Source organism: Sarcophilus harrisii, chromosome 3 (assembly GCF_902635505.1).
Source record: "Sarcophilus harrisii chromosome 3, mSarHar1.11, whole genome shotgun sequence".
NCBI classification, from domain to species: domain Eukaryota; kingdom Metazoa; phylum Chordata; class Mammalia; order Dasyuromorphia; family Dasyuridae; genus Sarcophilus; species Sarcophilus harrisii.
Genome location: NC_045428.1, coordinates 330,429,099 through 330,454,160, shown reverse-complemented (window position 1 = coordinate 330,454,160; position 25,062 = coordinate 330,429,099). Strand labels below are relative to the sequence as shown.

General features: G+C 39.2%; 1 protein-coding gene across 6 annotated transcripts in view; it reads left to right on the top strand.

The window, feature by feature from the left end:
• Positions 1–489: 489 nt before the first annotated feature.
• The window catches only part of STEAP3 (STEAP3 metalloreductase), a 67,126-nt gene continuing 42,553 nt past the window's right edge, over positions 490–25,062 (top strand). For 2 of the 6 annotated variants that reach the window (XM_023499170.2, XM_012544671.3), the window contains exon 1: positions 493–686. In XM_023499170.2, the coding sequence (XP_023354938.1) occupies positions 569–686 (118 nt within the window). In that variant the 5' untranslated portion in view covers positions 493–568. Of the gene's footprint in view, positions 687–13,914; positions 14,051–25,062 lie in introns of those variants that run through there. The other 4 variants (XM_031959969.1, XM_023499169.2, XM_031959971.1 and 1 more) reach the window with 4 other exon arrangements.

Sequence of the window (25,062 nt, the reverse complement as noted above, 5' to 3'; positions counted from 1 at the left end):
GAATCATAGTTCAAGGTCACACAGGTCGTAAGTAACATAGGGATCTGAACCTAGTTCTTTGACTTTAGAACTTAGAACTATATTATAGAATGGATGGATAGATGGAAGATAAATGGATGGTAACAATAATAAGGATAGAAGAATTAGAGAAGAGGATATGACTATAAGTTGGAGTAGTTGGGAAACGCTCCACTCCAGGAAGTAGTAGTTGGGCTGAGCTTTGAAGACTGAAAATAGGACTTGTACAAAATTCCTATTTTGAGCTCTTGAATCTCACTGATCACCCTGGAATTGAAACAAGCAGAAAAAGCAGGGGCCGGGAGGAAAGGGGATTGAACTGAGGTAGAATCTAGATCCCAATGGGCTTATCTTTGGCTGCTCTGGGCTTTGCAGTTTAAGAGTCATCAACTTTGTAGATAATGAGTCCTTATCTCCACCTACGTATTTGCAGATGACCCCAGGGACAGTGACTTTGCTTTTGGGAACTGGACTTCAACTGTCCCCGGACTTCTGCTTGAGTTAGTCCCTAGCCCAAGTACCCTGTGAATTCAACGTCTATTCCCTGGAGATGAAGTCAAAGAGATCCCTTGCCATGGCAAATGGAAACCAGCTGGAACAAAAGTGCTGCCCCGCTGACAAGAGCTGTGACAGTCATGGCGAAGGCTGCCCCTCTCAGCAGAAATCAGGTGACTAATGGTTAATATGGGTAGAAGGGTCTCAGCAGGAATTACTTTCCTCTCTGTTGTTCTGGTGGAATAATGGAGGGAGGCCAAGGGTGACACCGAATGGAAGTCAGGGTGACTACTTTGCAGACCTTATTGTTTTCTATAAAGGCTAGCTATTCATTTAATTCATGTTACTTGCTGTGAAATCTTTCTCATTTTCCTTTTCTTACATACCATACAGTATCCAGATGAAGCTTTCTTTCCACTCCTATTCTCCACTTTACTTCTGCATAGCTTTTTTTTTTTTTTTTTTTTTTTTTAGGGTACATTTTAAAACCGGTTACTCACTCAGTACATTTGTCCAGTTCAAGAATCAGTCCAATTCTTTGTCTCACTCTTTTCTCTTAATTAGTCTTATTCTTACACAAGCCACTCCTATGGTTTTCATATTCACCCTATTTGGCTTACATTATTAAGGGATTAGGGCAAATCACTTGACTTTTATGGGACTCAGTTTCTTTATCTACAAATAATAATGGGAGCTTTCCTGTGACCACAACCTTTTAGTTGGGCATTTAGGTTGCCAGTCCTAGAGACTAGGGGGAAAAGTCCAGCAGGGTAAGGACCACTCTCTAAATTTAATTTTACTTTATCCTTTATCCCTGTCTAATTATGCCAGGGCTTTGTTCCCAGGGATTGAAGAATTATCCAACCTCAGGCAAACCTAGTCATTCATTTCTCAGGGGTAATCAAACCCCAATATACCTCTCTTTTCTCTTTTACTTTATTCCCCATCTTAGCTTTATTATCTGTTTGCCCCCATCCAACTTTTTGTGTACTTCTAATAGTAAGTGGCATTACTCCTTAACTCCTGAATAGCAATAGCTGACCCTTCACCCTAAATCTTTTGGGGTTATACACCCATCTGCAATGTGAGAGGCATCAGGGAAGCACAACATGGGTGGAAAGGGACATAGAACCTCTTTGTCACTCTTCATCTAGGTTTCTCCAGTGTCCAAAATGATTAATGGAGGAGCTGGACTACGGGTCCATGCAGAATTCAACTATTCTGTCCAGTAAAATTTGGTTCTGCATTTATTCTCTTCCCTGACTCCCCAGGTTCTACTTTTATTCTTCAGGAGGAAGAAACCAGAGAATAATGAGTGGGGAAGGGTTTATTCCCCCTCCCTCATAGCTTTCTTTCACAGAACTACCTGAACTTTTTCCTAACTCCTGCCTTTCCTCAGTCTAATGTAATATTTATGATACCAAATGCTTTTTTTTTTTTTGGTAGAAATGCATTTTCTGACTTTGCAGCCATTTTATTATAGGTACTGTAGGGGTCTTTGTTGCATCCCCTTCCCTTTTATTAGGCAATATAATTTTGAATTTCATTCCTTTTCTTACTATCTCACTATAAATAAATTACTAATCCTGAAAAAAGGAGCTAAAAGAAAGAATTAATTATACTATTTTATCTGAGCCTAACAATAATCCTATGAAGTATCTCTATTTTATAAACAAAACAAACCATGGTTCAGAAAGTTTAGGTCACATGCACATGGTGGCCCAGATAGGTTGTGTCCAACAGAATATGCTTTAAGTAATCTTCTCATTCTACCACAATGAGAGGATTGGATCAAAGTTACCAAAAAAGCTGTAGCATTCTACCAGTTATGATGCTCTTTTTCCATGTCCTGTGTTTTTCCTCTTTTTGCCTGTTGCCCAAACAAAGATGTCCCTCAATCCTGTCCACCCCAGAATCTGGGTCAAGTTCTCTGGATATGATCAATGTTCCTTGAACTTTATTTAGTCTCTATAAAATCAGACTCTATCAACTCTTCATTTATAATTTAAAACACAAATCTGTTTTAATTAAGCATCTTATTCTATAACACCACATTTTAAGAAGTACATTATCAAGCTGTAGCTCATCTAGAGGAAGGTGACTACTGATAATGAGACTAGAGAACATGCCAACTGGATGTGTGTAACCTGAAAAAGAGAAGACTAGAGGGTGAGGGGAGAAGGGAAATGTGTTATCTTGTCTTCAAGTATTTAAAGGGCTATCTGGTGGAAGAGACAATAATTATATGTATACTTCTTGGCCACACAGAATAGAAAAGCAATAGGTGAAAATTACAGGGAGGGAGATTTCAGGTTGCCATAAGGAAAAACTTTATAATACTCATAGTGATCACAGGGATTGAAGATTTAAAGCTGAGAGAGATCCTTGTTGTTATCCTTTTGTGTCAGTTGTGTGCTACTCTTCATGACCCCATTTAGGGGTTTTCTTGGCAAAAATATTGGAGCAGTTTGTCCCTTTTCCTTTTCCAGCTCATTCTACAGATAAGGAAACTGAGACAAATAGATTCAGTGATCTGCTGGAGGTCACACTGCTAAGATTGATTTGAACTCTAGATAAAGCTTCCATTGTAGCACCTAGTTGCCCCAGAAAAGATCCTATGGATCATTTACTCCAACAGATAAAGAAATTGAAGTTCAAAGAGCGTAAATGATTTTTCCAAGTGGCAGAATCGCTATTTGAAAATGAACTCCCCTAGCTTAAATCAAAGATTCTTTCCATTGCTCTATGCTATATAAAAATGGACTAATTGCTATGAAAGGTATTGTTGTTTGATGCACAAGCAATGCATTTATAGAATTTGTGTTTTTTTAGTTTTTTTCTTTTTTTTTTAAGGCAATTGGGGTAAAGTGACTTCCCCAGGGTCACACAACTAGAAGGTGTAAAGTGTGAGATCAGATTTGAATTCAAGTCCTCCTGACTGCAGGGCCAGCGCTCTAGCTACTACACCATCTAATTGTCCTAATTTATAGAAAGTCATATTTAAAATACAACTTGTTGTTCTCACTCTTATGTGTGTTGCACCTTGTGTGACTGCAGACATTACCTACTTAGTTCTGTCTCTAAATTGATTATTCCTTTTGGGAATGAAAATGTGTACATGTATTTACATGCATATATAGATATATATGTGTGTTCATGGATATATGGATATATATGCATTGTGGTTATTATTTGTCCTCTTCTCAAAGAGGACCTGGACATCTGGGAGGTAAAGCTTTGACATACACATGAATTGGATTTAAGTAAGGTTGGGCTGTGCAAGGTCACTATCCCTTCCAGAACCATTTGAGTCCTATGGCCAGATGGATCAGGATTTCTGGAAATGGCCCTGGATGCGATGGGAGACCTTTTTAAGCTAAGGTCTTCAACAGGTCTCTGTCTGATGGATGTACCCATTCAGTGATTTAGACTAGGTGGCAGTTGAGACAAAGAATCTCCACTTTCATCTAAATCTAAATAAATAAACATGGACAGGGGGAAGAACCTCAAGGTTTCTGGAAGAAGCAGAAATGATGCAGCTATTTACATTTAATCTGAGTCAATTGGGATCCAAACTATGACTTTATAGAATTTGGCCTGTCTCTGTTACAGGAAGTCTTCAAACAAGAGCTAGGTGGCTTCTAAGGAACATTTCAGCATTAGGATTCTGTTGATGATGATTCTATTATTTGTGTGCCCCTAATCTCACTTTATCTAAGCTCCTTGGAGGGTCTACTTTATTTTTCTATTTTTCATAGCAAGTAATACAGTGCTTTGCATATAATAGGTCTTCAATAAGTTTTGTTCCAATGAACAAATGAATGAATAAGGGAAAAATCTTATCTGGAGGAGGAAGATCAAACCTTCCACTCTCCTCTGTATCCTTCATTTTTTTCCTTTTTATTATAGCTTTTTATTTACAAGTTATATGCATGGGTAATTTTACAGCATTGACAATTGCCAAACCTTTTGTTCCAATTTTTCCCCTCCTTCACCCCATCCCCTCCCCCCGATGGCAAGTTGTCCAATACATGTTAAATATGTTAAAGTATAAATTAAATACAATATAAGCACACATGTCCTAACAGTTATTTTGCTGTACAAAAAGAATCGGAGTTTGAAATAGTGTACTATTAGCCTGTGAAGGAAATAAAAAATGCAGGTGGACAAAAATAGAGGGATTGGGAATTCTATGTAATGGTTCTTAGTCATTTCCCAGAGTTCTTTCGCTGGGTGTAGCTGGTTCTATTCATTACTGAGCTATTGGAGCTGATTTGGTTCATCTCATTGTTGAAGAGAGCCACATCCATCAGAATTGATCATCATACAGTATTGTTGTTAAAGTGTATAATGATCTCTTGGTCCTGCTCATTTCACTCTGCATCAGTTCGTGTAAGTCTCTCCAGGTCTCTCTCAAATCATCCTGTTGGTCATTTCTTACAGAACAATAATATTCCATAATATTCATATACCACAATTTATTCAGCCATTCCCCAGCTGATGGGCATCCATTCAGTTTCCAGTTTCTGGCCACTACAAAGAGACCTGCCACAAACATTGGTGCACATATGGGTCCCTTTCTCTTCTTTAAGATTTCTTTGGGATATAAGCCCAGTAGAAACTGTGTCCTTCATTTTTGACAACATAGAATTGACTCCCTATTTGAGATGAACATTGTAAAATGGGGTAAGAAAGAGCTGGAAATATATAAACGAAAGAGAAGATCTCTGAGACACCAACTTATTTGGTTGACGGCTGACAACATGGTGACTTCTTTCCATTACCTTTTCTCTACTGGTTCTATCCCATTGCCAACCTTCTTCACTCTCCTTCTATCTGGAGGTCACTCATTCCCAATGCTAGTAAAGCAAGAGATTGGAGGATAGGGAAAAGCGTAATTAAAAACTTATGGGGAAGTGATAGACTTTGACAGAATCTTCAGGCCATACCATAGAAACCTACCTATTCTGCCTCTACAGGAAAACAGTTCTATTCTAAAGAATCAACTATGGTTACAAGTTTAAATTATAGGCCCCAGGAAAAACTAATAAAGTCTGCACCAGGCTCTTTCACTCTTTCAACCTAGGAACTCAAAAATGCTCTCAGAACATGCTGTCATATGTGTGTGTGTGTGTGTGTATTTCTCCTTTCATGAAAATTCTGAAGGATTTTCATTTGTACTCTCTGGCTTCATTCAATTAGAGGAAGCTCACCTTCCTGCTCCCCTTAGATTCCCAAAGTAAGCTAACAAGTGGCTATAGGCACTTTACCCTGCACATCCTATCAAAGGATAAAAGGAGAGCGCCAGAGAAACAAAATGACTTTCCTAAAGTCACACAGAAATCAGTAGCAAAGGCAGGAATAAAGCCAAGGCCTCTTGGCTGCTGGCCGATAAAGGTAGATCATATTGCTTCTCCTTACTCTGTCCTTTTAAATTCTTAATTAAAGCATTTATTTTGCATCTCTTAAAGTGGATCCTACATGTCTCAGTCTATAAATGTTAGGCCAATCTGAGTAGCTGAAAATGAACATCACCACTTTTCTACTAAGTCTAATATCATTTGCTGCCTAAAGGCAAATTGATGATGATATTCTCTCTTATATCCAGGTAGTCTCAATAAAGCGGCTGGGTTCTATATGGGAAAGAAGACATCCCCATAATCTGGCATCCTCAAAAATCCTATATACCTGTCTAGTCCCGTGTGGATAAAAAGGGGGAGCATTTCTATTTCAGGTCAATAAATGACGTGAACAAATATTTATTGTATGCCTATGATTGTGCTGGAATTGTATGGTACACTAGAGATATTTTTAAAATGTGATTCGCTTTGTTCAAAGAAAAATTTAGTTAACTGAACACCTGGCTTTTCATAGATATTTATTGAATAAATGAATGAATGCAATATGCATGCATATATACTTGAATGAATGAAATATTTAGGGAGGCCTACAATAAGTATATGAAACAACTAGTCAATGAAATAAGACAGTATCACTAACTAGCACGATCTTTGGATGAGTCACCTTCCCTTTTTGGGCTTCATTCATAAAGTGAACTTAGAGTAGATTTTATTTAAATTTTTTTGTTTGTTTTATTGATCTTTTTTCTTTATATCATAGTTTTTCCTCTGACACTCCTTTGAATCCTGTCTTATGGCACAGGAAAACAATGAACACAAAATTTGATACAGAAAGCTTGTCTGACAATGTATATAATATTCTATTCTTCACCTTATTAAAGTATGGTTTGAAACCCCATATGGGATCTTGTAACTGAATGTATGACATTATGATTTATTATCAGTAAATGTTTGATTTGTATTGGTCTTTCATAAATTTATATACTTGAGGTCATGTAAAAATTTGGTGAAAAGGGGTAACAAGTGGAAAAAGTTTAAGAAGCTGTTGGAGTAGTCCCCCTTTGCTTTAGAGGGGAATATATATTTCATTCTCTCTTCTCCAGGGTTTTTCATTGGTTTTTCCATTGCTCAGAGTTTAAGTTTTCAGTTGACCTTAAAACTAATTTGTATTGACATCTTTTTGCTATTTATATCATCCACACTTCCCATCTTATCCCCCTCCCATACAGAAAGCCATCTCTTAAAATAGAATTTTTTAAATGAGGCAAGGAAAAAGCAGTTTGGCAAAATCAACCCAACACTTTAATTGAGTCTGATTGGATATTGTAGGTTCCCCACCCTATGAGGGTTATTTTCTTATCCTTCCTAGTGTGTGGGGAAGCCAGGATAGTTCTGGTGCAGTGGATAGTCCTGGGCCTGGAGTCAGAAAAATAAGTATTCTGAGTTCAAATCTGACCTCAATCATTTACTAGCTGTGGAACCCTACAAAAGTCACTTAATTCTATTGGCCTCAGTTTCCTCATCTGCAAAATGGAGCTGGAGAAGGAAATGACAAACCACTTGGCCAAGAAAACCCCAGGCTCACAATTAAACGACTATATATATATATTTAATAATAGCTTTTTATTTTTTAAATTACATGCAAAAAATAGTTTTCAACATTCAATCTTGCAAAACCTTGTTCCAATTTTTTCTCCCTCTCCTCTCCTAGAAGGCAAGTAATCCAATATATGTTAAACATTGGGATTTGTCTAAACATATTTCCACATTTATGCTGCACAAGAAATCAGATCAAAAAGGGAAAAAATTAAAAAGAAAAAAACAAGCAGGTAAACAACAACAAAAAAGTGAAAATACTATGCTTTTATCCACATTCAGTCTCCATAGCCTTTTGTGGATGCAGATGGCTCTTTCTAACATAACGCTGTTAGAATTGTCTTGAATCGCCTCTTATTGTTGAAAAGAACCACGTCCATCAGAATTGATTATCACATAATCTTGTGTACAATATTCCCGGTTTTACTCACTTCACTTAACCAGTTCATGTAAGTCTCCCCATACCTCTCTGAAATCATCCTGCTGATTGTGTCTTATAAAACGATAATGGAATATAATATGCCATATACCATAACTTTTATTCATCCATTCTCCACTCAGTCTCCAGTTTCTTGCCACTACAAAAAGGGCTGCTACATACATTTTTGCACATGTGGATCCCTTTCCCTTTTTTTAATGATCTCTTTGGGATACAGGCTCAGTAGAAACACTGCTGGATCAAAGGGTATGCAATGTTTGATAGCCTTTTGAGCACAGTTCCAAATTGCTCTCCAAAATGTAAACCATAACATCTTAACACTCAGATTCTCTTTTGTTTATTGTGTTGTAATAATTGGCCTTGCCATTCCCATTGTTCCATTTCCTTCTTTTTACACCAATTGTTTGAGCTTTTCATGTAGACTGTCAGGGCCATGTTTTTTAAGTTGTTTCTTTTGCTTGATGTGGAACAGGTGATCTTGAAACTCCCTTACAACCCTGATAGTTTGATTCTAGGTACTGATTTGTGCGGTACCAACTCTAAGCCCTAGAAGAGATCTCTAAAACCCAGTTTCCTCATCTTTAAAAAAGGGACTTGAAGAATTTGCACAGGGCAAATGCTTACATGGTCATCAGAAAAAGTGATACAAGGACACTCTCAAGATCTCTCTTAAGAGATTAGTTGCATGACATGGGAGACACTTGACCCAGGACTGCCCAGCATGGCGTGTCCTAATTAGAAAAGATCTGGTGTTCTATGAACAAAGCAGAATTCACCTAGCTCAAAGAAAATAGGAGATTTGCAAAGTTAGGGAATCCACCCCAAATGTTTATATGAACTATTTCTGTTCTGTCTGTGGCAGATCATTCTGAGCTCATATTGGTCTAATCAGCCACAGTTGGACACACATGGATCCATGGTAATTTGACTCAGACATAGTGATATCATTTAATGAGGGATGACAACAAAAGGGGGACTTTTATTAGATGATCCCTTCTGGATCCTAGTCCTGTGATTGTTATTGGTTTTGGGAATCAGGATAGGCTTTAAAGGGCTGAGAATGGAACTGGGCTTTGGAAAATATGAAAAGAGTTATTAGTTCTTCCCACCCTTGACCTGGCAAAGAAAACCCATTCCAGTCCTTGTGGAAGAGATAATCTTGTACTGATGGTAGACTGCTGATTCTCAGGAATGTGAAGAAGGACATGGATGCTCTCTTTTCCAATCCTTTTTTCATGACTATCTTCCCTAGTGGTGTGCTGGTAAAATTTTAATAACCAAACTCTCTGAAAAACACAACATATTTTTATTTATTTTTTTAATTTAATTTTTTTTTTTTATCTAATAGCCTTTTATTTACAGGATATATACATGGGTAACTTTACAGCATTAACAATTGCCAAACCTCTTGTTCCAATTTTTCACCTCTTACCCCCCCACCCCCTCCCCTAGATGGCAGGATGACCAGTAGATGTTAAATATATTAAAATATAACTTAGATACACAATAAGTATACATGACCAAAACGTTATTTTGCTATACAAAAAGAATCAGACTCTGAAATATTGTACAATTAGCTTGTGAAGGAAATCAAAAATGCAGGGGTGCATAAATATAGGGATTGGGAATTCAATGTAATGGTTTTTAGTCATCTCCCAGAGTTCTTTTTCTGGGCATAGCTGGTTCAGTTCATTACTGCTCCATTGGAAATGATTTGGTTGATCTCGTTGCTGAGGATGGCCTGGTCCATCAGAACTGGTCATCATATAGTATTGTTGTTGAAGTATATAATGATCTCCTGGTCCTGCTCATTTCACTCAGCATCAGTTCGTGTAAGTCTCTCCAGGCCTTTCTGAAATCATCCTGTTGGTCATTTCTTACAGAACAGTAATATTCCATAATATTCATATACTACAATTTATTCAGCCATTCTCCAACTGATGGACATCCATTCAGTTTCCAGTTTCTAGCTACTACAAAAAGGGCTGCCACAAACATTCCTGCACATACAGGTCCCTTTCCCTTCTTTATGATCTCTTTGGGATATAAGCCCAGTAGTAACACTGCTGGATCAAAGGGTATGCACAGTTTGATAACTTTTTGAGCATAGTTCCAAACTACTCTCCAAAATGGTTGGATTCATTCACAACTCCACCAACAATGCATCAATGTCCCAGTTTTCCTGCATCCCCTACAACAATCATCATTATTTTTTCCTGTCATCTTAGCCAATCTGACAGGTGAGTAGTGGTATCTTAGAGTTGTCTTAATTTGCATTTCTCTGATTAATAATGACTTGGAGCATCTTTTCATATGACTAGAAATAGTTTCAATTTCTTCATCTGAGAATTGTCTGTTCATATCCTTTGACCATTTTTCAATTGGAGAATGGCTTGATTTTTTATAAATTAGAGTTAATTCTCTATATATTTTGGAAATGAGGCCTTTATCAGACCTTTGCTTGCCTCAGCCCTCGAGGCAGAGTGTGTGGACCCTGGAAGAAAAGAGATAAGGGCAAGAGAAAGGGGACGCGCAAAATGGAGGCAAGTCAAATAATCCAGATCAAGCCTCATTTTAATGGGTGCAATAGTACAAATATATATAGCAGTAGAAAAGAAGGCAGGGTTGTTCAAACACAGTACAGGGTGGGGGTCCATGACAAAGGGTTGGTATCTGGCCCAAGGATGAACTGCTCAGACGTTTCTGGTGGCAGGAAGCTCTATGATGTGATTAGGGGATGCCTAGATATCTGCCTATTCAAAGTTAGGATGTGATTAGGAGATTCCTATTCAGGAAGTCTTTGGTATAATGTGATTCCAACCTAATTCAAGGTTGGCCTTATGTGGCTGTAGATTAGTGCCGGCTCCCCACAATCAGAACCTTTGACTGTAAAAATATTTTCCCAGTTTATTGCTTCCCTTCTAATCTTGTCTGCATTAGTTTTGTTTGTACAAAAACTTTTCAGTTTGGTATAATCGAAATTTTCTATTTTGTGATCAGTAATGATCTCTAGTTCTTCTTTGGTCATAAAGACCTTCCCCTTCCACAGGTCAGACAGGTAAACTATCCTGACACAACATATTTTTAAATTGAATAGTTTTATGTTTAAATTTGTTCCTATTACTTTCAACTAGTAAAATAATCAAACCCTGGGATCTTATAACTTTGGTGGTTTTTTTTTCCCCCAAGACATAATGATCATACTGAAAAATAAATAAATAAATAAATAAAACAAAAAAAAAAACTCAGCTTTCTCCACTAAGAGCTGGCTCCAGCATACCTCTGAGCTCTACTAGGCTCTTCTTAGTAGTTTCTTCCCCACATTCATCAGTTCAAAATACTTTGTAATTTTTTTTTTTTTTTTTTTTTTTGTCAGAAGGCTCATTTTCCTAGCCATTTACTACTTATCATCTTCCCTCCCCACCCAGTTCTAACTAAAAGACTAGGCCTCACAAGGGACACAACAAGTTGAGCACAGAAAGAACATAATCTAGGATTCATTTTCCAGGCTTCATTTATCAATAATAGTGCAGACCTACTGACTCATGTTAAAGGCATGGAGAGAAAGCCAAAGAAATTTTCATCAACATCCACAAAACCCTAAGATAGGATCTAAGCCCAAATAGATCACCTCTACAAGATTTGTCACAGCCCCTGCCAGTATGTACAAAGCATTCTGTGTGGGAAGTACTGTACTTCTAGAAGCTGCAGAGGGATCAGACATGACTGTCTTCCAAAGACTTCTAATCTAATTCAATATAGGATTTATGTGTGCAAAGATTAACAGTATTAGGCAATGCAGGCTAAGTGACTACTGAAAAGTGTGGGCAGTAATTGCTACAAAAGATTAGAAGTCTGGATTGAGTTTGCCAGGGCTTCTTGGAGAAGTTGAAACTTGAACTAGGCTTTGAAAGATAGGATTGAAACAAGCAGAGAATTTGGAGTAGAATATTTGAGATGTGGAGAATGGTGTGATCAAAAGTAGGAGGTAGGAAACAGAGTTAATTCTGAGAATGAGAGGGCTGGAATGGTGGATTAGAAGAGTTGAGATTAGATTAGAGAGATCCCTTCTGGAGGCGGGATCCTCACCTTCTTTCCTTTTTATAAGTGACAATTCTTCCAGTCTGGATGGAATTGGAACACAAGCCCAAGAGGGGAAAGTTTCTTGTTTGTCTTTTCTTGGGTGGGGTATTAGGGAATTAACACAGCTTGCATTATCAAATACTGTCCAGACACCTCAATTCCCTGAAATCAGCCTGATCTGGAGAAGTCAGTCTGCTCTGTTACACAATTTCCAAAATGTTCAGATAAAGCTTCTCTGCCTCAATTTGCTTATCTCCCTGACACAAATTGACCTGCTATCTTACATGTTGTTTGGGGGGGTTTTCCTTCTTGATTTAGAAAGAGGCCCCTGGAATTCAAATATGTAACCAGGGTACTACTGTTCCCTCAAAAGAATAATGCATTTAAATTTTAATAGGGGGAAGAGGGAGGAGGTTCTATGATTTTGTCAAAGGTTAAGAAATTCTGGCATGGAAACTTCCTAGGTCAACACAAATGGCAACTCTTTTTCAACTTAGTTTTAAAGAGTCATCCATGGTGCTGATATACTGCAAAAGAGCCTTGGATTCCTCCATATTAATGAGTACATTTTTTAAATCTAGATCACAGCCCTCTAGTGTCTTCAAGCACTTTCAGGCATTTCTGTGGTCTATCTTCCCTGTGAGCCTCTCCAGAATTATTTAGGATGCTTCTTGGAGGATGTATATTCATTGCTGGGCCTGTACTTAAAGCTCTCCCAACACATCGACTCACCAAAGTTGGCACTTCAATGACAACTAGGGTTTCAGCATCAATGTAGGACTTTAGTGAAGGAAACTGATAATGATAACTAAAGCCAAACCTGGGCTATATGCACCAGAGGCTTACTGCTACTCACTGGTTTGTTTTCTAGAGAAAATTTTCTCTTTCAGAGTTCCTGAATTTATTTAAGAAGACGAGGAAGGTCTGGGAACCCATGATTGAACAGTGGGAGTAGTTTGAGCGCAGTACAGACCCTAAAAGGGTCTGAACCGGATTCCCTTCACTCCTAGCGCTAAGGACTCTAAGGAAGGAATCAAGGATCATCTCAAGAAAACCTGGAGAGTGATGAGGACTGAGAACAGGCAGGAGAAGGAAAGGAATGGTTTGCTCCAGGGAAAATTCTTAAATGAACATAGAGTTCTACCCACTACCCTGGAAGAATTTAAACTTGAAACATACTTTGTGTTGCAGATTCTGAATTAAAACTAAATTGATCTGCAAAAGGAGGGTTGAATTAGATGCCCTCAAACAGGCATGGCACCCCATTGCATCAGCAACAGAAGACGGTAGAGCTGGAAGGCACCATAGATATTGATCATCTAGACCAACTCTCATTTTCCAAATGAGGAAACTGAGGCTGGAGAAAGGAAAGGGAGGTTTCCAAGTTACATGATGAGGGAAGAGCAGACTAATTCCAAAGCCAGTGCTAAGTGCCATTAGCCCATTTCCATTAGAAAAGAAGAGGGGGGAAAACGGGAGAACCTCATTCTTCCCCATACCCATTCCATCACTTTATGTGGAGAGAAGCCTTAACAAATACTCCCGCGGTTCTTGATGCTTAGGCTTTTAAACACCCCCTCTCTGACTCTTGCACCGCCAAAGGTGACCTCATCCGGGCTGCATTAGAGCGTTCGCCTCTCCCGTGTTCTCTCCCCTCCCTCCTTCATCCCGGACTTGAATCTTTTAGGAGGGGCAGGCTGCAAGTAGGCCGGGCGGCCCGGGAGAGCGAACAGGTGGGGCCGGGTGCAGCCTGAGTCCCCCCTAGCGCGAAGCCCCCCTCCCCATCCCAGACCGGGCTGCCGGTGCGGAGGAGGTGGGCGCAGCTCCCAGGCTAGCCCCGTTCCTGGCGCGCTCCGAGTGCGGCGCGCAGGTGGCGGCCGTCTCGCGGGGGGCCTCTAGGATAAGAGTGGGGCGGCCTCCTCCCCGCCCGCCCCCTTCTCCGCCCACGTACCGGGCGGGGCGGGGAAGGCTACGCGAGGAGGAAGAGGAGAAGGAGCAGCCCGGCACGCCGCAGACTTGCAGCTGCTGCCGCGCGGAGGGGCCTGGGCCGCAGGGAGAGGTGAGTGTACCCCGCGGCTGCCCCGGCTCGGCGGCTCCCGGGGCTCAGCCCAAACCGGGAGTCCGTCCCCGCCTGGCCCCAGCCCACCTCCGCGTTCGGGAGCCGCAGGGCTGGGACGCGGGGCCGGGGGCTGAGGTGTATGGAGGGACGGGGGAGGGGAGAACGTTGTTGATTTTGGCTTCCCTGTGGAGTTTGGGGCTTTGGAAGAAGAAGATTCTTTTGTGGCCTATGGGATGAAAGCCAGTAAGGAAACTTAGACTCTTCTGGCAGATAAATGGAAAACACCTACCCACAATAATAGTATTGAGAGACCTTTCAACCTCTCTGGGAAAATCAAAGGAGACATTTGTTGTGATCCTGAGTCTGGTAACTCTCATTAAGAAATGATTTTCAGTCAGTATGTATTTATTGAATGCCTACACTGTGCCAACCCTGAAGGGGTAACAAAGAGCCTAAAGTGCCATCTCTGCCCTCAGGGAGTTTACTGTTGACCACACACAAGTAAAGAAGGGAAATGATGCCAGTGGATGTATGCTAAGTGCCAGATGAATGATTCAGATTTTAAATTCTGGAGGAGGTCAGGGGCAGAGCACTGTGGGTGGTTTAGGAAATTCATGAGTAAGCCTGTCTGTGGCAGGAGCAGAATTTAAATGGGGAGCAGTGGGAAGTGAGATGGCTGAATGGATGGATTTGGGCCAGGTTGTGGAGCACCTCGAATGCCAGGCTACAGGTTTGGAACCTGAACCTGCAATTTCGGTGCTGGACAGGAAGTTTGATTTTCCTATATTGCCACTTCATTTCTGTCCCTTCTCTGGATCAGCCTTTAGAACCTTAGCTTCTAGATTGGGTGGTTCTCAGGGAAGGTTGGTGAAGGAGTTTCCAAGGACTAATAACTCGAGTGGGAGAGGAGGAAAGATAGTTTGCAACCTTTTGGAAAGGACCCCATAACTTAAAAGTATATGTTCCACTGAAAGGTTGATGTTGGCAGCCTTCATACATATTCTGTTTAGCCCTAACCTTCTATTTCTCTTCCCCTGGCTACCAATGCTAAGGAAAATCAGTTAATCATAAAATATTAGGTGGGAAACATCATACTAATAAAGACCATGAAGCCCAAAACCTAGGCCCAGCCCTCCTTATTAGGAGGAATAAGACACAAACACAGACAACTGTAATAAGTACTGTTTCATACATACATCAGAAAAGTCCACAATAAAATGATGAAGTTTGAGAGGTTTTAGTCATCACTGAAGGGAAGGAGGAGAAGAATCAAATTTTCATGATGTAGCTGTACTAAGGGATGGTATCTGATTTGGTCTTTAAAGAACAGATCAGAAGTCCAAAAGCCAAGAAGATGAATGAGATATAGAGAACAGTGTGAAGAAAGCAAATGGTGTTGGGAACCAAGCGTAGCTGGGTTTTAGAGTGCATTGAGGGGAGCAAAATGCAGTAGGACTGAAAAAGTGGAATATCACTAGATCATTAGAAGACCTTGAATGCCAGAGAAAGAGTTTAAACTTAAGGAGGAAGCAGAAAGTCTTTGAAGATGACCAGATCTTCACTTGAGAAAGATTATCCTGAATAGTATGAAGAATGATTTGGAAGAAGGAGAAAAGGAAAGCTGCAAGACCTATTGGGCAGACATTGCAATAGGGCAAGTAAGTGGTAAGAGAATGTGATGTCAAGAATAGAAATAATATCTTCCCACTTTCAAGGAGTTTACAGTATAGCTGGGGGGGGGGGGGGGGGAGGGGGATAGAACTTGGCAAGTAAAAGATACTTTGGAAGTCAGTAAAATTTGAGTAGATAAAACAAGTAAAAAAGTAATAATATTGTATAGTATAACATAGGTGACACTGGGTCAGGGTCTGAGTGCAGCACAACATTTCCAAGTGCTGTCCCAACCAAATTAAAATGTAATTCAGAAATATTTGACAAAATAAATAAAACTATGAAGCATAGAGTTTGATAAGAGTCCACAAGAGAATGAGATCATTATATGCAATAATAACAAGAGCTTATGAAGGGGGTGAGTGCTCTTTGGGTTGAGCATCTGAGTAAGAAAATGAGCAGAATTCCCTTCTTAGAACCTGAATAAGTCATTTTGAATATTAAAAATATCAGAATCCAAAGGAAGAGCTGATAAATATATATGTATATGAATACACACACATTTGTATCTAATGGTAGCCATCTCTTTAGGAGAGAAGAAAAAAATTTACATGAAAGTTTTGTTGTATTATTTGAAAAGAATAACAAGTATGCAGAAAAAATTTACAGTTTTATGTACAATCATCTTTTTTATTGTACTATGTTATGAAAATGCTTGTTTTATTCCATAAATTAAAAAAGAGCTGCCAAAACTTGGGTATGCCTTAGCCAGGAAATCTCTTGGGGAGGGCTTCCTACTAAAGTGTGAACAGGTTAATCCATTCTGTGATGTTGACATTATTAGAATGAACTATCTCTAATGTCACTTGGCCAGATGCCAACTGCAAAGAGGAACCCAACACTTGTACTGAGGAGGGGCATCCTGAATCTTCAGAACCATAGGAATTGCCAAATCTTCAAGCTTCCTGGCAGCCCCAAGGAAAGGGAGGGAAGGCAGAGACAAGGACTTCTACAGCCAGATTGGTACACAGCTCGTCACAGAATTTAGGTTCCTGGGGCCTGTTCAGGAAAAGGCAAGTAGCCTGAGCCTGTTTTAAGGAGGCCAGGCTGGGCAGTGTGTCATAACTAATGCCACTGCCATACTCCTCCCCAACCTGAAAGAGTTCAAGCAAAGCAAGTTTCTTTATCTACTTTGGGGCACCGGCCCATCTCCTTATTTATCTAAAACCTGTGAGATCAAAGGCAAGTTTTCAGGCAATTAGGAAGTAAAAGTATCTTTTGAAATCCCAGGGCCTAATCTTGAGCAATATGTGGGAGTTGGCTGTTCAGCAAATCTGACTTTACATGACCCCCACCAGTTTTCTTGCCAAAGGTACTGGAGTGGTTTGCCATTTCCTTCTCCAGTTCATTTTACAGATTAGGAAACTTGAGAGAGATATATGATGTGTGTGTGTGTGTAGAATTATATTATTTCTATTCTTTCTCTGGATTCAGACAGCATTTAATCTTCATATGTCCTTCATATAGGACATATATATATATATATATATATGTAAAATTTGGATATTTATAAATTGTTTTGCATAGTAAGTTCTGAGGCTAATTAACTCAAGTCTTCTTAACTCCAGGTCCCATCACCATCTAATTGCCCCTAATAAATGGGAGGCATCCAGACTTAGTAGATTTAGTTAGGAAGAGTAGAATCAAAATTTAACTACAATTTTTAGTACAGTGAATGTGTCTTAGTAGAGACCAAGGAACAGCATGACTTTTACTTCTCTTATGAACTGAGGCTGCCAAATCCCTAGAGCCCCAAGCCCAAATCATTTTATCTCTTTGAATGTTTCCCTCTTTGTAAAATGGAGTACCCTCCAATGGGTCCTTGTAATATTCAAATGAAGTAATATATGTAAAAGGCTTTGTAAAACTTAAAGCCTATATGTCAAAATGATGAGGATGATAGTGATTACTTTATAAGCACTAACTGCATGGAGCTTGTAGGGATTTGATAAAAAAAATTTTTTTTTTTTCACAGAGTTCTTGAATTTATAGATCCAGAGAATATGTGACTTGGTAGAACCCTAAAAATCACTTCATCTCTAGATAAAGATCTCTAGAGAGGCTGAGGATAGATTTTAGAAGATTCCTTATCTTGGGTGGAGGAAAAAATACATTTTTATTTTCATTAACTTGTAACTGAAACAGTATTTCCTTCAATTATGAATCTAAAAAACATGTTAAGAATCCATTCATAAACTTCACTAGAGGCCAAAGGCATCTCTCACATACATACACATATGTCAGAAAGAGAGGAGAGATGAGAGAGAGAAAAGAAGAAGGAAGAGGAGGAAGAGAAGGAGAGAGAGAGAGAGAGAGAGAGAGAGAGAGAGAGAGAGAGAGAGAGAGAGAGAGAGAGAGAGAGAGAATGAATGAGAACACGAGCTCGCAGGAGCGCTTTAATTTTGCAAAGGAAGCCCAGAAATGCTTAGCAAATCAGTGATAGAGTTAGGATTAGAATCCATCTCTTTACTCCCCTTGAAGTGTGTTTTCCATTTAGTGCAGTTTAAACTCCCATGCCACCCCTCCAGCCCTCAGTCTGGGACTTGAATGCTATTTTGGTAGGACTGTATGACTCTGTTTGTCTAATTTTCTGGCAAAGAAGACCAAATGAAAAGAACTTTGCCACCTGATAAGAATTTTCATACATCTGAGAGGCCGTGGTAGTGGGGATGTGGGAGAGAAGGAGAAAAATAGGGAGGATTTGGCTGACTCCGTTCACATAGGTAGTGGAAGCTATGTGGTCCATGATCTCCATTCAGAGACCCATGTGCTATCCTGAGGAAGTACAAATGAAGCTTGTAGTGGAGGAGCACTGGAAACGGAAGGGACAACTGGCACATGAAAAATGGTCTCCTTGTCTCTGGCTGGAAGAGGCTGCCAGGGGACAAGATTTCTAAAAATAAGACTGCTATGTTACATGAATTTGCCATAGGTACCAAAGACTTTCCTTGCAAAAATTCTTTGAGGTTAATGGACCCAGGTATCATTACCCTCAAATTATAGAGAAGAATGCTAGTGGCCCATCTGTGAACAGGAAGGTAGCTCCTCTAACCCCGATCCCAGGATGCTTCATCCCACTCCATTCCATCCTACCCAAACAAACAATGACTTCAGAGAGACAGTAGCATGGGCTGTACCCACAGTGTGGGGGGGAAGTAGAATGGAGCCCCATTGGTCCAGTCAGTGGCTATAGAGGCAAACTGATTAAGTTAAGCACTTAGTGAAATTGCTTTCTAGTACCTGAACAGGGAAGGAGATTCTTTATTTAAAGTGAGACAGCTGCCGGCCTAAGTGGTTATTAAAAGCTAAGGTCAAGGCTCATGGTGTATTGGGGCAGGAAAAGCTTTTTTTTTTTCCCTTCACACTGAGGGGTTGTGGGAATTATAGAACTGGGGGTGGGGAGCAGCAGAATAGGAAAAGAAACTTGAAGTAAAAAAAAAAAAAGGATGGAAATGTTATACTTACTATGTATATATCAAATCTAAACCCCTCTTGCGGGCCATCAGGACCCCTCCTAATCTGACCCATAGGCTTCTCTCTCATCAATCCCCTGTACCTGTTTTCTAGTGCATCTTATCTCATTGAACACATTTCCAAGATTCCCAATGGTCATTTTATCATTCCCACCTTCCAGATACCCCAAAATGCACTTACCTCTTCTCACTGGCTATTCAAATCCTTCCTATATTCCAGAGCCTAGCCAGATATCCACATCCTCCATGATGACTCCAAGACCCCTCACTTATCTCTGACTGCCCTAAATATGCATGTGTGGTCATTACCATTTAATTTAGCATCTAAAATAAGTCTGACCAAGCACATTTAGTAACCCCAAACATTGCAATTTCCTTGGGGATACTCTTATCTGAAGTTCCACTCTTGCTCTCTAGGGGCCACAAACTAATCCCTTAAAATCTTAAAATGTGCAGGGACAATTACAGAGATGATTGTTTGTCCCTTTGTTCTCTGAGGATCATGACAACAGGGAGGTGGTGCTATAACATTCACTTCAGTTGGATTTGAGTGAAGAAGGCCTGTCTATTTTCCCCTCTAGAACTATCTGGAGTCAGTGGTCAGATATAGATCAGGATGACTGGAGACAGCCTTCAGTATAAGAGATTTCCAGCAAAAAGAAGGGGGAAGGATAGGACCTAAGGTCAAAAAGAGGACATTTTTGTTGTTTGCTTGTTTTCTTTTTATTTGTTTTTCAACCTGCCTGAAGGGCTTTGGGAGAATTAGAAGATTACCTAAGGAGGGTATGGCCAAATGGCTCTAACTCCTTTAGATTCCTTTAGAGGAATCATTCTCAAGATTTCACACTGAACATAACAGGAGTGAAACAGGGGCCTTGAAAGGACTTGCACTTAGGAGTGTACACTTTAGTTGGTGTTCTTCTCTCTTGCTTCTCAAAACTGGTGTCTACTCCAGGATAGAGAGGATATCAGCATTTCTGTGAGTAACTCTTAATTCCTGGGAGGACCTAGACAATTAAGGTGATTGTTGAAAGGACCACATTTTTTTATTAAAGTTTTTTAATTTTCAAAACATATGCATGGATAATTTTTCAACATTAACCCTTGAAAAAACCTTGTGTTCCAATTCCCCTCCCCATTCTCCCTGGCCCAGATAGCAAGTAATCCAATATATGTTAAGCATGGTAAAAATATATGTTAAATTCTATATATACATATTTATGCAATAATCTTGCTGCACAAGAAAAATCAAATCAAACAGGAAAAAAAAATGAGAAAGAAAACAAAATGCAAGCAAACAACAACAAGAGTGAGAATGCTATGTTGTGATCCACAACTTAGGGCAAGGGCAGGGGCAGCCAAATAGAGGAATGGATAGTGTATTGGCCTTGGAGTCAGAAGGACCTGAATTCAAATACAGTCTCTGACTCTTGACATTTGTTAGCATTTCCTCTGGGCAAATCATTTAACCTCATTGCCTTAAATTCTGGGGCCTATGGAAGGGCAGATTTGGGGGATTAAGGATAGGGATGTTCTCTGACTTCAAATACAGTGAATAGAGCACTGGATTTCAAGAAGCAGATTTAGGTAGACCTTATTCAAAATGCCTGGGCTCAAAATCTGGACTGTTACTTTTTAAGGCTTGTCACTTTTTCTCAGTTTCTTCATTTATAAATATCCTAAATTCTGTGATCGTAGGATCATTATATTCGATTCTGTATTCTCTAATCATAAGCATCTTATTAATTCTTTGATTAATTCAGTAAGAATTGTGAGTGTGATTTTTGGGTTTGTGGCCTCATTATCAAATATAATACCTGGTATAGAATAGGAAGTTAATAAATGCTTGCTGAATTGAATTAAACCCCTACTTTTCTAGGTTTGGGGATACAAAGAAAAATCGGAACACTGCCCTTAAAGAGCTGACATTTTGGGGGACAACATCTCTAGGGGGGTCTATGTGAGGCACAGGGATGGCATTCAGTAAAAGAGCACTGGTTAGAACAAACTTTTTCACTGTATTCCTTTAATTCAAGTGTGGTACATGGAAATGAGGAAATGACCACTGGTTTAGTAACCAAAAGGCAGCCAGGTGGTTCAGTGGATAAAGTGTGGTGTCAGGTCTAGAGTCAGGAAAACTCATTTTCCTGAATTCAAATATGACCTCAGATATTGGCTGTGAGACCCTGGGCAAGTCACTTAAACTGTTTGCCTCAATTTCCTCAGCATTCCAACTTCTTTACCCAGAAAATCCCAAAAATGGCCAGGAAGAATTGGACACAACTAAAAACTAGTAAACAATAACACCAGTAATCAAAAGATCTAGATTCAAATACTACCTCTGATATTTTCTGTTACTATATAAATATGAGTGAGTCACTTTAATCTGCTTTAGCTCCAATTTCCTCATTTGCAATATGAGACAGTTGGATGGACACCTGAGGTTCCTTTGAGTTTGTATCTATGATCTGTGTATACATATGAGCTAAGTATATAGTAACATAGCAAGATACACAAAGGATTTTTCTGCTTAAATTTGGTCAACTCTCTATAAAAACCTTCCAAGAGAAAGAAGATACTTGTTTTTATAAAAATGAAACAGTTCATCTAAAAATAACCAAGCACCGAACTCTTACTAATTAATATGTCTTTAGAAATTATGGCAATCATCTATTCCTACAAAATGGGCAACTGGTGCTGATAGTTTTCCAAACTCCCCTGGCTGACTCTAGGTGCTTTACTGATTGGTATTTTGTTATGAGAGACAGATGAGTCCCTAAATTATGGAAAAACAGCAACAAAGCCCTTGCCATCTTAAAGCCCTTGCCATCTTTAAGCCATTATGTAGCAAATGAGTTATGAATATGATGTCATGGGAAAATATCCCAAGACTGTGGAACTATTCTGAGGTATACAAAGTTGGGGAACAGGAGGAGAGTTTAAGTATTTTGGCAATTCTCTTTCAAAACTGAGAATGTCAAGACTAGCTCCTTTTTTGATTTAATAGAAGTATATAAAAGAGCTATAATAGAAGTAAGGCAAAAACCACAGTTTAAATCCTGATTCTAACATTTGCCATTTCTGCAGTCCTAGGAGTCATCCTGCTTCTTTTTTTCTTGTCTGTAAAGTGAGAGTTATGATACTTGCACTATTTAATCTCACAGAGTTATTGAGATAGGTCTGGAAGCTTTGTATTCAATTCGGCAAATTCAATAAACATTTATTAAGCACTTGCTCTGTTCTAGGCCATTAGAATACAAAGACAAAAATGAAATAGGCCCTACCCTCAAAGTGCTTTCATTCTGCAGGAGAATAATTATGAGGTTCCCTAGCTCCTTATTTACTGGTTGTGTATGCAAATAAACATCACTCTCTGTGCTCTGGGAGTGAGATACATTTATGGCATAGATCAACATACCTCCAAATAACAGGGAATGTGTAGCACAAACATTCCATACTTTATTCATAACAAACAAGCCTTTTTTTTTTTTCTCATAGCATGCGGAAACATCACTTTTTCCCAGAATAGTTAGGGGTATTAGGGATGAGACTAACATTAGATATTAGATATAAATGGATAAACTAACACTCTAGCCTTCCAGAGATAATTAGCATTTATCCAGAGCCTGTCCAAAATCCTCAACCAGCTTGCACTAAGACTTTTGGGGAACATTGTATACTGGCTTAAAGTTTCCAAATCACTCTGTATACATCTCATTTAACTGTATCTTGTGAAAGTAGATACTATGTATTATTATCCCCATCTTACACATGAGAAAACTAAGACTGGGAAAAATTGCATGTCTTCTTCATGGTCAATAGCCAATGTCAAGAGTTGATTCCAATTACAGCATGATAACAACAGGGCCACAGACCTGGGTGTGGATTATTCATGGGAATCCGGAAATTTGCTTCTTTCCTATTACCAATTAGCCAAATATATAGCTCTCTTGCTATGGCTTTAGTGAGTAAATCCCACATCCAGTTTGTCTGTTTTGTTCTTTTCAAAACCTGAAATCTGTCAACTTTCCTGGTCATTTTCCTCCCAAGTTAGCTGTTTGTCTATTTGGATGATTTCAATACCACTCTCTTTACTTTTCCATCTGCTCATTAGTTTAAAGAGCTGTGTTAATATTCACTCCTGGTAAACCCAAATGGATTTATAAGAATTCATTCATTCATTCAGTGAGTATCAGCGAGTTTTTCAGTTGTGTCCATTTGAGGGTTTTTGTGGCAAAAAATTAGAGTGGTTTGGCAATTTTTTTTTCTCCAACTCATTTTTACAGATAAAGAAACTGAGGCAAAAAGGGTAAAGTGACTTGCCCAGAGTCACACACCTAGTAAGTGTCTAAGGCCATCTCTGAACTCTGGAAGATGTATTTTCCTGGCTCTGCACTCTAATCCACTGAGCTTCTATTGAGTAGCCCCGTGATTCGGCACTGTTAGGCATAGTTAGTTAAACTCAATGAAATAGTAGATAAACAGTATTTTTCAAACTTTAAAGGACTATATAATTGCCAATTGTTATTCTAATATGGTGATGACTTTATTCTCTGAGTTTTTTACTCTCCCTCGGCTCCTTGCCAGCCTGGGGAAATAAGCATGTTTATTGAGCCGTGGCATGGGAAGTGGAGGAAGGGGGAAGGTTTGCTGGTAAATGTTTAACAATTGGGCTGGGAGGGAGGGTCTTGTTAGAATATATGTGCGAATACTAACACTAAGCAATCAACAAAATAATAAACCAAAAATTGATTTGTCCAGATTGCTAATTTCTGAGGTGTGAATTCTCTGAAAATTTGACTATGGTTTCTTGAGAATCTTTCCCAACTGACTCTAGCATGCCAGTAGATTTGTAAAATATAAAACCTTCCCTCAAGGACTTTAAAGTCTCACTGGAAAAAAGCTTTTTGAGGGGAGAGATTTTTTTTGTCTTTGTATTTTTCATGCCTATCACTATGTGAGGCAGTTAGTACAGGCGTGTGTTCTTTTATGCTTCATTTTATTGAACTATGCTTTTTACAAGTTGAAGTTTTGTAGCAACCCTTTCTCAAGCAAGCCTCTAAGTTCCATTTTTCCAACTGCTTGTGCTCATATTGTGTCCCTGTGTTACATTTTGGTAATTCTTGCAATGTTTCAAACTTTTTCATTATTATATCTGTTGTAATCTGTGATACACACACACACACACACACACACACACACAACATTTTTGGGGGGGTATCATCTAAGACAATTATAAATGTTATATGTGTTTGGACTGCTCTATTGACAATATCAAAATTAGGCCAAGTAATAACCCTTCAGTAGCTTCTAAATGAGAAAGGAAGTCAGCTGATGTGGCCAACTTTATTGTCTTATTTTAAGAAATTGCTATAGCTCTTATATCCCAAAGAGATCATAAAGGAGAGAAAGGGACCCACATGTGCAAAAATATAACAGCCTTTTTTGTAGTGGCAAGAAACTAGAAACTGTGAATGGATGCCCATCAGTTGGAGAATGGCTGAATGGTATATGAATGTTATGGAATATTATTGTTGTATAAGAAACCAGCAGGATGATTTCAGAAAGGCCTGGAGAGACTTACATGAATGAACTGATGCTAAGAGAAATGAGCATAACCAGGAGATCATTGTACATGGCAACAAGATTATACATGATCAATTCTGATGGATGTGGCTCTTTTTAACAATGAGATGATTCCAATGATCTTGTGATGAAGAGAGCCATCTACACCCAGAGAGAGGACTGTGGGAACTGAGTGTAGATCACAACATAGTATTTTCACTATTTTTGTTGTTGTTTGCTTACATTGTGTTTTCCTTTTTGATCTGATTTTTCAGCAAGATAATTGTATATATATGTATACAT